Below are 13,236 nucleotides of genomic sequence, written 5' to 3' on the forward strand. Positions count from 1 at the left end.
CAACATTCGGCAAAATGTTCAATGCCTCGACGACAGAAATCTCCTGGATTTCACTCAAAGAAGACGTTCAGCCCGACCAATTTTGAGCTTTCCTAGGAGGCATCGCTTCTTTGCCATTCGCTTCACAAATCTCTCGTGCAGCTTCTCATCAAGCCCAGAAAAGAAGAAGGTGTCGAAAGTGATCCATTTGACGACTTAATACTCCACTTTGACCTGAAAAGAGCATAAAGTGTATCAGAGTAAAACAAAAACTAAACAAACTATTTTGTAGATCTCCATCGAATAGCGTGAAGCGCTTTGCCAAAACATTTCTTTTATCACGCAATATATCCCCTTAGAAAAACGCCAGGGCCTTTGGGCCTTTTACTTAAGAGAGGGTCGGTCCAGCTAAGAAGGTTTGATGTCTCTGGTCATCCGCTGACTGTTCCACATATCTCCCGGCTTATCTTCAGTGTTACTCCGGTGCCAGTTTGTTCTCTCATCTTTAGCACCTTTTTAAAACAAATCGTGAGTGGAAAAAATGCCGCGAAATCTGGGCAGAGCCTGTGGACGCAAGAAGCGAAGTTGCCGCCCACCAAGTCTGCTACTCTAATTATCCTCTTCTAAGATAATTGTTCTCATTCTTTATGCAAGAGCGCATGAATTCGCAGTGGGAGTGCGTGTGCCGGAAAAATGCTACGCTCATATTGGGATATGGCTGCTAGAGCATCTAATGGAAATGGGAAATGAATAAAAAATACATTGCTATTTTTTTATGATAAACTAAATCTACTTCAAAATGTTTTCTTCAGATTCGCCATTTTCAAAAAAATAAAGCATCAGAATGGATTGTACTTTGAACTTTACCTTGTCTGCGTGAATAAGGTTCAAAAACGATAAATCTAAGATTTTGACCACGGGAAATGCTCCGAAACGCCCAACTTGCAAAATGTTGGCCAGTCGTTACGTTGGGAGAAAATTTTTTTTCCCAGGTATCGACCACTCGAGAACAGCGAACATTTCGAAGACGTAGCAATGATTTTTTTGGTAGATTTCTAACTTCTTTCTGTATTTTCTGTGTTAGATGAAATACAATGCAAAAGATGCTTTTAAAACTGCGTCTCCTTTATTTACCCGTGACATTCCACTGTGGACACCAGCCGTTGAGGATTTGTGTGCTGCGCCTCTACTCTTACCACAACCTTCATCTCCTCATTGCGACTAAACGAAAATGTTAAATAATGCTAACGTCGACTAGAGTGATGCAAATTGATCTAGTGCGAGCCACTTCCTCTCCGCTATGGCTTTTAATCCATTGCGACACGGGTGGAGTGCACACTCGTCCTTCATACTCTACGGCTAGACGCTGATGACTGGAAAATGGCATCCAAGGTGAGTTCGCGTCTGAAATATCGCATCAGCGCATCCCGTCAGGAAGAGGATTTCCTCTAATCCCCAAACCGTCACGAATAATCGTTCATATTGCTATCCGTATGTATGAGCTCCGCTGCAAATCCTATGCTTATTTGATTATCACTTTTCCGCTTCATCCTCTAACAGCAAATGCAACATTTTGTGCTGAACTTGCTCTGGCAGTTCGCCTCATTGACCTGAAAACTTTTCCGCCAAGGAAAAGGATGTGAAGAAGGAAACATATGAAATTTAGGGCATTAGACTAGAGGGCACACAAATTTCATCTCTATTACTTTTATGAAGCATTTTAGGATTTCCTTACTCGTTACACCCAGAACTATATTTATTCTATCAATGCTTGCTATTTAAACATAACGAAGCCTTCCTGTGTACCATCCTTTTCATCCATGTTTTCTATTTTATTCTACGAACGCATAAATCCTTAGGCTCCATCGGTGAAGCACTTTTTTCTCTATCATTGTCTGTAAAAATCTTTTGAATGAAGCAATTAAGGGTTTTATTTTATCATAAAGAAAACCTGTAGATTTCGAATGTCAAAGCTGTTCTTTCGAGAGAAAAGCGTTCTATTCTGACGCTGATACTCGTTTCAAATTCTTCAAAACAAAAATTTTGAGGAAAATATTGGTATCGAACTATCTTCAGTTGGCCATCAAAGTTATATTAATATAATATTTCAGTTTGATGCGAGAAAACACAATCGTTGGAGGGCTGTTGCTTGGAAGGTCACTGTCGCATGACATCAACTACCACGCTCATCTTCAAGCACTGATCTTTGATTTATATCGAGATGAGAAAGCGAACAAAATCTACATCCCTAAGTTCTTCAAGGTATGCATGTGTGGAATGGGAGAGGGAGTGTTGTACATGCATAAGAAACAAATGTCTTATAGACGTCAGGTAGCAGAGTCTTGGAGAGTTTCCTTTCTGTGGGGAAGGGGAAGATTGTACCGTGAGCAGCTGCTCTCCTGGTTTCTCAGATTTCCAACTGCAGGAAGACTGGAAAAACAAACTGTTCGGTTCTACTTACCTGCTTTTTCCGTTACAATGCATCACTTTCATCAATTCGGAAGCAATTTAACCCACAGCGGCATCGTGCTCGCAAGCCTCAACGATTCTGAATTGAGTTCGAGCGCACTGAAGCGTCTCCGAAAAAAGATTGATGGACTTCAAGCAGTTTGTCCTACTTATTCTTTGCGCTTCCTGCTACAACCAAATGCAGCGCAACGCACTGGAACAAAAGAATGTGCAGAGAGATGAGCACTATCGCTGGGCCGTGGAGGGCCACTTCTTGAACTTCCTTTCTCTTTGATGAAAGAAGCAGCTTGCCTGAACAAAAAACAATTTTTCGATATTCTCATTTATTACTCAAATGTGAGAGGACATCATGGGCAATTGAAGTAATATGCAGGAAATAACGTAGGTGAGGTGTACATAAAAGTTCGAGGATTTTTGCAGAATTTCTCTGCACAGTAAAGGCAAGAAGTTTAAGTGGAGACGAAATTTTGGTATCATTGTCGATTTATTGTATATACGGCTGCGAGCGAGATTCTACGTTATTTTTACAAGCGTTCGCTATTCTCAGACAATCAACAAAAAATAACATGAATGCCCGCAGTAACCAAGGCCTCCGCTACTCATAATTCATTTCACAAAGCAGCGACTGCTGGGGTGAACTCCAGCCAAGGAACGTTGATTAGGAATGGGTTTAACAGGAATATTTGAGGAATATTTCGACTTTAGATCTGAGAGGTAGTTTCCAAATGTAAGTGAGAAAATGCAAATTACCTAAATCGAATACTGGAGTACAAACTATAGTGCCTAGTTGCTAAACAAAAAAATTGGCGAATTTCAGGAGTTGGTTGATGCTGGCATACGCAAAGATGATCCTAGGCTGAGGGAAATGATTAAGCAGGTGAGCGAGATGGAGTCTTGGAGCTAGTTTTCATTCTCCTTCGGGGCATTGTTTAGGTTCGTGAAGCAGAACATGAAGACGAAGTCGCGCATGACAAGGAGCACCTTTTCATGAATAAGGAGGCCTTCTGCAAGTAGTCGTTTCGCATTCGCCTCATCGCAGGAGCCCCCATCCTCCCTCTGTTTGTTCAGATGCGTAGGTGGCAGCATTGGAGTTATTGGCAAAGCGTTGAAGAAGCAGTTGGTGATACCGGACTGGCCGTCCTTCACATCCGTTATGACTGAAATATTCGAGGAATGTTGCAAGTACTCGAGCGGTCAGGTAAATTTTAAAAAATTGAATTATGTTTGCAGCACAATCTGCTGTTAAATCATATCGGTAATGTGCCAGATTTAAGTTCCTCTCTGTATCAAATATATATAAAAGAAATAATGTTATAAATAAATGAAACAAAACAAAATAAATAAATGCAAATAATAGCAACAATAAGGTTTATAATCACGTGATATTGCGAACATTAAATGCTGTTTGTCTTGCGATTGCGACTTTACCCTCTGTTTGTTTTCACAGCTTTTTCGCTGTACTCAGCGGAGATTCGTTCAGTAGCTCTGCGTGGTGAGCGCCGGGCAGAAAGATGCTCGGCAACCGAGTGACTACCCGGGTGATGAATTAATGTTTGAACTGACCATGAAGCAGCGCAGGTCAACATGGTATTATTCAGTTGAACGATTTAGAAGGTGTCTGATGACAGCGTGATGGTGCAAACTGGTAGGTCGTAGAGGGTGAAAATTGGAAGTCGATGGGTGTTTATGAAATATTTTCCGTAGCATTTTTCTGATCGTACATTTCGGCATGTTCTGAATCTATAACGTCCGCTGATTCCAAATATACGCACGAGGTGTCGCAATATTACCTCGTACCCTTTTTCAGAATGCTTTGTTTGAATTTCTCCGCAATTTCTTGCGTAAGATGTGATTTTGAACTCCATAAAAATGATTGGTCTTTGAGCGTTCGTTACTCGTTTCCGTGTTGGGCATCTGCGTTCCTCCACGATTGCTGGAGTTATCTCCACCTGTTTCTTAATTGAATTGCCGAAGAAGCACGTCGAATAGCGTTGCTCAAAAAAATAAACTGAATTCACTTCCAAAACATGCACTTGAACTCCTCTAAATGTTTTGTTCGTTTTTCTGCGCGAACGATTTTTGATCTGCTGATCTAATTTAAAATAGTTAAGAGTTACTGTTTTAGTTACTGCTCTTTTCTTTTTTTCTTCACTTTTGAAGGCTTTCAACCAGTCTCCATTGAGAAAAAAAGGATCACATCCTAAACTAACCTCTTTTTTTACGCTTTGTATATTTAGTAAGAATCAAGAGGTTATGGAATGATAACTTCGATATTTTTTCGAATTCTAGCTCTAAGCTCTAAATGTTCTTAGATCTGCATAATGGAAATAAGAATTCATGAAGAGTGCAAAAAATAGGCTATTTTTCTGTTACCGTGCAAACAAATACTTACTTGCTTAGGAAAGGAGTATTTCGTTTTTTGGATTTATGGTTTTCTCTGGGTTTAATCATATGCTTTCATACGTCTCCAGAATACTCCTTCTATCTTATTTGTCGTAGGACTTTGTGAGGTTTCCGCATAATGTCGTTATGTTTCCGGTAGCAACGTACATTCCGCAACTCGCACGAGCAGATCCCAACACTTTTGCTGCCTCCGTATGCACTGTGGATGGACAAAGGAAAAGCTGGGGAGAGGCGTTGATGCCGTTTTGCTTGCAGGTGCAGGTCGTTTTCCACCCGTTAGATAGAAGGAAGAATGGATAATTCGTTTAGTCAGTGTCAAAACCGTTTACTTATGCGCTGGTGCACGAGGAACTGGGTCCGGATGAGCTACACAATCACGTTGGTCAAGAACCTAGCGGAAGACTCTTCAACGACATCTCACTCGACCACAATAGTACGTTTGAGTACGATCCTGGTAGCTCAGCCACATTTGCGCTCTGTTTTTTCATGGCTTACGGGTTGTCACGGTGAAAGATCTATCCTTTAATGAGGGATTACTTCAACATTTCCCCTGCAGAAGTCCGGAAGTGTTGGGCCGCTTTCCTTTTGAACCTTCAAATATTTCATACCTGTTGTCGGGAAGTGACGTATCGATGAGTTTTTTTTTATTAGGGCGAGAAAAACGGCATGCTCATGTATTAAGCGACTTCTCACAAAATTACAAAAATATTTCAATGAACAAGGCTCAGACAAACCAACGGACAAATAAGACGTTTCGAAGAGAGTATGCGGAGTCTCACTATAACATTCGTTATTTGGACATGGACTCTTCGTCTTCCTGACACCTGGGGAAAGAAGTTACCTAATTTTGTTGACTGCAGCATTTGCGATGGTTTAGGATTAGCCGAATTAGCTGAGGAACATGAAAAAGCAACAATAAAATATTTTTCCACTTCGTCATTGTCGTCCAAACTGATGAAAGGTTACTGGAGACGGAGTTGTGGATATAAATGGAAAATGAAGGGAACTCAGAGTCTCCCGACTGTGAATGTTTTGCTTTTGAGAAGCTCGATGACGTAGCTTAGCTTGCTGCGCGAGGAGAAGAATGATTTTTAGTTTTTTTTTGGAAGGGAGCAGTTGATTTTTCTGGTTTCCAAGTTACTAGCTGAGTTTGACCTTCGCACGTGATTTTTGCTGATTCCGTGAGGGATGAGATGTCCCATGCAGCCTCGCACCACGAGAAGAAACCATTCGCAATTGTTGCGAGAACGTTTTGCATAGATTTGTGGATGAATTATGGATAATTGAGCTTTCATCTTCAATTTCCTCTTGCTTTTCATGCTCAAGCATGCTCGTTAAACATTGACTGGGTTCACTATGGCAGAATCTTATCGATACGTCGCTACTCGACACGAGAGAAAAATCATAATTCGTTTAAAAGAATTTCCAGACGGGATGATGTCTTCAGTTGCAAACTGTTCAAAAATTCAAGCAACATTTAGATCTTTGAAGATTTTATGTATTGCTTCCATTCCATGCCATGCACTGCCATATGTTCCAGAGAAACCACACAATCCTCTTATAAATGCGGGTGCAATAGTGGTAGCCTCTCTGATGAAGAGACGTGCCTCGCTTTCTGACCGATTCGACTTCGTACGTTTCCGAAAGCAGTTCCGCCTCTGTGCTCTTACAAATGTTCCGCGCTTTCAGGCAATTCATCAGATGAGGAGGTTTTGTGGAGTTGGCTACGTTGGATTCAATAATGCAGTGTACGTGCGCTCATGAGATATATTTGTATGCATAACTGTAATGTAAACATAAGTCCTATCAAGGAATTTCAAGATTTCTCTCGGAACGTGAAACGGCAGATCGAAATTATGCGCTTTCTTATTATATGAGAGAGCATAAGGTAAGGACAGGCATAAGGCCATCGTTCGCAAAATCTTCTTAGACGGCGCTTTGCAGGTGTTTCCTCCGGACACACATCTCCAGGATACGCTGGACCTATACTTTCAGTTGTGCTCAATTGAAACTAACTGTGATACATTGGCTGTTATGGCTGCTACCTTAGCAAATGGAGGTGTAAATCCTATGAACGGAGAGAGAGTTATCAACAACAGGTGCCTTCCTTTCCGTTCCACATTTTTGTTCGTCTAAAAGGGCGGTGGTAGCTCGGTCGGTAAGTGGTTCGGTTGCGAATTCATGGTCGATAGTTCGGAGGTGCCATAGAACCAACCAAGCCTTCTATCCCTCCGGATTCGATAAATTGGTACCAGACTTGTTTGGGATCATAAAACACCGGACTGACATGATACATCGGATTGACATTCATTTTACGGATACACACACCTCAGAAGTTTTTGGGTTGAAGTCGAACGCGTGAGCGCCTCCAAAACGGATTGAACAACGCGGTGCACTTATCGTGCTTTATCGTCGCATTTCTATTTTGGAAGACTTTGAGTGAGGCGCAAGTGTCGTCGGTTTGAGGGATTTTCGCTTAAAATTACTTGTTATATCTGAACCTTCTCAGAAATCGCTGTAGTTAGGAAAGGAAGAAGGAAGAGGAGAGGTGCGGCCAGTACAATGCACAGCATTCCAATAACATGGTGGTATCCAGAATGTAATGCAAACTTTGAGTGATTTTCCAGTTGAAACAACGCCGCGGCAACTAAAACATCATTGAAGAAGAGATAAGTATCATTCATGACTATTTTAGCTAACATTAATTACTGATTAACAGTTGGACTAGTGATTATCAAAGTTATACATTAATCTTTTTAATTTTGTTTTATAGAATGCAGAATAGAAGTTCCAGATACAGTATATCTCGTACTCTCTCGACAATTTTGCACGAACTTAGCACAGTGGCAACTGGGCTTCGTTGAAATCTGATTCTGGCCGAAGCAGGAATTTGAGAGTCGCATAGTCGTTAGCTTAATCGGTCGCGTGTGTGTCACTGAAAAATTGCACGTGAGCTTCAACAGCCGCTCCACGAGTGCGTAGGGGAGAAAGAGTGGAGAACTTCTAAACGTTGCACCCCGGAGCCACGTCTACTGGATAGTGTCATCCTTAACAGATAGGACCAGTGCTTTCCTGAACTCGATTGTCTTCAAAGTGGGACTATCACAAAGTTCGCGCCGCTTGTTTTTTGCATATAATCAAGATAGTGAGGGCGTTGAAATTGGCATTGGTGCTGAATGTGGAGAAGGACCAATGCTTGAAAACAGCGCTTCAGAATCGGAAACTTCGATCTCGAAAACGGATCAAGCAGAGATTAATCGACTTAATTGTATTGCAAGATTTTTTCCTGGGAAGGGATATTTTTTTCCTCCGAAAAAATTGTGTCCAAAACTGAAAATGCTCCGTGTTCTCAACTTAACACTTCAATTCAATGATTCGAAAAAAACAGGAACCAATAGAACTCAAAAAGTAATCAGAATAGGGCTGTCTTGTAGAGTGAGGAACTCTCTATCGAAAGATACATATCACCTTGACCATTATGTAACCGAAGAAGTCTGGAGATCCGGACCTACAGGACGTACGAACTGATTGGAATAGGATGCTGTTGGAACAGCTCGTGAAAGTCAGATAAAACTGTGCATTTAATTTTTTCTCTTGTAAAAAGCACACACGGGGCAGATTTTTAGGCAGTTCCCAAAATAACATCGTGCAAATGGCACCCGTTAATGTCGACACAATGACGAAACGTTCATAACTTTGTGACTTGTGGAGCCGATTTCTTGTTTTACTGCCTCCTTTTGTTGTTTTGTAGTTCTGGGATGACGAAGATGAAGACTTTACCTCCTACGTGTCTTTAGAGAAAGAAATAAAATAGGGTAAAACTCGGTGACAGGGCGGGAAAAGCAAAGCGACTGGCTTGAAGGCATCACCCCACGAATCTGAGGTGGTGCAGATTTCAGGTGGAGTATTCGTGTACGGGATGGGAGACTACGGAGAGGGAGGTGATTCCGTCCATTTCTTCCTAATTGCCGTAAAAAACGGCCCGGGAGATACGGCTTCATTCGTTTTGGCGCACCATTTTGTACAAGAGGTTCGATTGGAGCGCGCCAGTCTTGTGCGACGCCGCATCTTCCGGGCCGTTTTTTACGGCAGTTAAGAAGAAATGGACGGAATCACTCCCCTCTCCATAGTCTACTATCCCTTATGCTCCACCTGAAATCTGCACCACCTCAGATTCGTGGGGTGATGCCTTCAAGTGCACATTTTCCCTAAGATCGACACAAAAAAAAATGAAGATTTGGGTTGTGGAATTAACCTTGGAAAGATAGCTTGGAAAGGGAATCCATCGATCAAATCTGATTTCCTTGAATGTATTTTGTGTCTCGTTCACAGATAGTTGAAATTCTTCACCCGAAAATGGCCGGGCCACATGCCAGCCGACGTGACCCGTCCCTCTATTGCACTTTCGCTTGAGAATTGCGAAAGCAATCAAAATGTGTTGGGTCTTATTTGTACAGTCAGTAGTAAGAGGAATTGCTGTTCCTTACCCGAGTAGTCGTATTTTCTGTCCTGATTTTTTACGACCTTGAAGAGCTAAGGCTATGCTGCTGAAACTACCCAATGTGTTGGTTTAGGAAACGTGATCGAATATAAACGTACTTAACGCCGTGATAAAAGATAAAATACAAATTGTCTGGCTTCAATAAATCCACTTGGGATGCACCAACGCGTTCACTTCAATTCAGAATCGTTTGAGGTTAACGAGCGTGTCTTTAGCCTTTCCGATGACTTGCAGGGAACCTCTTAGACCTTCTGCAAGACAACTTTGATACAGATTTATCGACTCCGGAAGGATGAATGCCTTGGTTGACTCCAGGACCATCAACCGCCCGTGTCTCTTCTTACCAACTGTGCTGCACCTGTCAATAATGTCGTGATAAACAATACAAAAAAACCAGAACTGCAGAGCCTGCCGAGATACTTTATCGTTGATGTATTCATGTGGAATGTATGACTGGTCGGGACAATTCGCATTCAGAGTAAGTTTCTTGCGTCCAGGCTTGAAACGTGAAACTTGGTCCATTGCTACCTCAAAGGCGTCATACCTCAAATCTGAATTGGTGGTGGATTTCGCGGGAGAAGCTAGAGGTGAGGTTGTAAGTTGCGGAATAGGGTGCGGTTCCGCTCATCTCTCCCTAATCTTTTAAAAAATGGCGTGGGAACCGCTTTAGTTCCTACGAGGTGCGTTAGAACGTGCCTCCGCGCACACATTCCCTGAGCAGCTTATTCACTGGTTTTACTTGAATACGCTGGTGAGGAGACCTCATCAATCCTCGACCGCTGCGCAGGTGGATGCGGCGCGTGCGCAAGGGTGGCGCATTGCAACTGAAATCGCCTAAAAACTGCGTCTTCCACACTGTTTCCTACGACGCTCAGAGAGAGATTAGCGGAACCACCTCGTATCCTGCAATCTACAACCAGACCTCTAGCTTTTGCAGCGTATTCCCTCACGACCTCAGATTCGTGGCATGTCGCCTTCAGGAAAGCATCGCTGGGAATGTTTACTATCAATCTTCCCTTCGCAGTTGTAAGAGGTACCTTTTACAAGAAAGCAACCATACGTTTTCCTTTTCACTACCTCTTATATTTCCTTTTCTAGCCGCCAATTTTAGGTATTTGCTGAGCTCGCAATCTAGTGTCTTTTCAATACTTGCTAGTGATTGACATGCAGAACTAATGTCTGCATAGAACGATAAACCATTCTTTCTACCTACATCAACTGCGAAACGGGTAGTTTTAATGATACCAATGAAACTGTTCCCAATCCAATATTTGGTCCCTATTTCTGAAATGCGTAGTCCACATGTGGTTTGTTTATCGTGCCCCACTTCAGGTCGGCCTGCCAGCTAAATCCGGTGTTTCGGGAGACATGATTATGGTGATCCCGAATGTCATGGGCATAGCCATCTACTCGCCCAGACTCGATTCACTCGGAAACACATATCGCGGCCTAAAATTTGCCGAAGCTTTCATTGAAAAGTTCAACTTCCACAACTACGACAGTCTGGTGGGCTGCTGCGGGAGCAACGTGTTCTTAAAGTTAGTTGTGGACCCATTTAGGTTTATTCTGACTGCCAGAAGATGGATCCAAGAAAAACGGTGGTTGAGAATGATCTGGATAACGCCTCAAGATTTATGTATGCAGCTAAACAAGGCGACATTTCTGCTATGAAAAGGTAACTCGAGCAACAAGCAGTAGTTTTTTTTTTCACCGACTTTAAATCCATCAGTTTCTACTACATTTGACCCCGCCGTGTTCGTGGATACTAAAAAGCATTACCGTTGCTGCAATCAGAAGCGAATGACACAGCGAGTGCATTATACGGAGGGCAGGGTCGGGAGTAGTATACAACTAGATAAGTAGGGGTTATTCCCTCCATCTATTATTGTTCCGTACGCGTAAGGTAAATACGTAAGGTGTAGGCACGGAAAGAATCAAAGGTATCAGCACAATGCCAAAGAAGTTGCAATAGCAAGAAAAATTCTTGCGACGGCTCCCGCCACCGGGTACGAACCTGCACGTGCTTTTTTCCTGGAAAGCAGCAACAGATCCGAAAACTTTTCGTTCATCTATTCCGGTGCTGAATATGTTTTTTTTTGGCAGGGAATCGGATTTACGACATCCTTTCCTCATGCCGCTATTGGGCATACAATGCAAGATTTTTGACATAATCGGATCCTCGAGTTGACAACAAAATTTTTTTTGCTACTAGAAATCTTACTACAGATCCAGAAACTAAAACTGATACCACAAATATGTCGATAATGTATGTAGAGCGAGCGAAGGTTTGAGAGATCATCGAAGCGTCAGGCGTAATAAAAAAATGTTAACAATCTCAAACTTATAGTATTTACGGATTTAAATTGAGCGTATTCATGAAGCTACAGTATCCTAAAAAGAGAACGACAATACCAGAAATAGAAGTAGCAAGAAAATGTATTAAAAACTAATGCACTACATTAACACTCTGTTTCAACAATTTCTCAAATTTCATCATTTTTCATAATGTGTTTCAAAAATTTCAAGTTTGTGATGTCCTGCTCACTTTGCCATAAGGAAATGTTTAGAAATTTGGAAATTTGTGCAGAACGTTTCGGGATATTCTGCCACTAAACAAAGCAGGCATTACTAAAAAGGCTCTACCTCAATCTAAAAAGAAGACAAAAACAGTTTTTTTTTGTCGATTTCTTATTAAAATAGTAATAGAACTTATTTTAAGTGATGAACACCCATAAAAATGAGAAATTTACATCCGATCATTAAACAATAGGCGGTAAGGGAGTTTCTTTGCGTGCGGCAGGAAACGATTTCTGAGGTCTCATGAGCTTGTCATGTGAACATTTCGGCGTTATCGCCTGATTTTTGAGATCATTCTGTCTTCTGTTTTGGCATTTCGACTATAAAACAAAATTCCACTTTGACGATAAAACACAACTGGAAGGCCCGTCCGAGCCCGGTCTTCCGTTCCACTCACTCGCTGAGCGCGTTCAGTTTTCGGCGGTGGTGACCCATTCAACGATCTTCGAGAGAAGTGACTGCACATAGTCTTTCTACTCCACTTTTGCATTTCTTGAAGCTCGTGCGGATTTTCACGGAATTAGTTCTGCCTTGCAGAAAGATCCCCACCCACAAACATACCCGCAGCTTGCGGGTTGGGATCGCTCCTCTCAAAGGAACACGGTGAATACTGCCACTCTGCGGTCAAAGGAGGCAGTTTTTTGTGTTAGGACTAAATTCGACATATTTGGTGAAAAGGAATGTGTGAAGAGTCAAATTCTCTACTGCTGATCACAACCAAGGTACCTCCTCATGGGTCTGAACTTGCACCACCGTGACTACGACGATCGCACGGCTCTACATGTGGCAGCATCCGAAGGGAACCTGGACTGTTTGAATTATGTGCTCTCCAAATGGAAGGAGTCCCCAGGTGAGACTCCTCTAAGTGGGTATTCTCCTTCACTCAACTGCTGCTGTTCAGAGCCTGAGGACAAATTTCAACGAACACCATTGGACGATGCCAAGTTCTTCAATCATCGTGAATGTGTGGATGTTATTGAGAAAGCAATTGAGCGATGGAAAGCTGCGGAAGAACAGCCCAGAACCGATTGGCAGCCGTGATCACAATTTTGTAAAATCGTTTATGATGCGTTTTTGTTGTTATTCTCGAGAAGAACAGTAGAAGTTTTCAGTTTTCGACTTTTGTAGTAACAAAGTTGTGATGAATGAGGGCCAAAATGTTTATATTCTGAATATGAATTAATTATGTAAATAAACGTGGAGATATGATGAAGGATCGGCTTCTTTCTAACCCATTCACAACGGATTTAAAGCGATTGTATCATGGTAAAGAAAATTAATTAATAGTTCCCCAACATCCAAGGAAC

General features: G+C 42.0%; 1 protein-coding gene across 2 annotated transcripts; it reads left to right on the forward strand.

Annotated features, from left to right (window-relative positions):
• Positions 1-2,094: 2,094 nt before the first annotated feature.
• RB195_010002 (uncharacterized protein) lies at positions 2,095-12,970 on the forward strand (the record flags this gene model as incomplete). Of its 2 annotated transcripts, XM_064190802.1 has the most annotated exons (15): positions 2,095-2,241; positions 3,266-3,325; positions 3,382-3,458; positions 3,517-3,646; positions 4,948-5,106; positions 5,161-5,284; positions 6,392-6,483; positions 6,541-6,599; positions 6,673-6,739; positions 6,796-6,950; positions 9,758-9,830; positions 10,685-10,858; positions 10,912-11,027; positions 12,652-12,779; positions 12,831-12,970. In XM_064190802.1, the coding sequence occupies 15 exons, from the start codon at positions 2,095-2,097 to the stop codon at positions 12,968-12,970; spliced, it is 1,701 nt and encodes a 566-aa protein (XP_064048386.1). The 2 variants fall into 2 exon arrangements, with proteins under 2 accessions (XP_064048386.1, XP_064048385.1); XM_064190803.1 differs by having other exon boundaries at positions 6,392-6,599.
• Between the last annotated feature and the right edge of the window lie 266 nt (positions 12,971-13,236).

The sequence above is a fragment of the Necator americanus genome, chromosome III, assembly GCF_031761385.1.
Source record: "Necator americanus strain Aroian chromosome III, whole genome shotgun sequence".
In the NCBI taxonomy this organism is placed as follows: domain Eukaryota; kingdom Metazoa; phylum Nematoda; class Chromadorea; order Rhabditida; family Ancylostomatidae; genus Necator; species Necator americanus.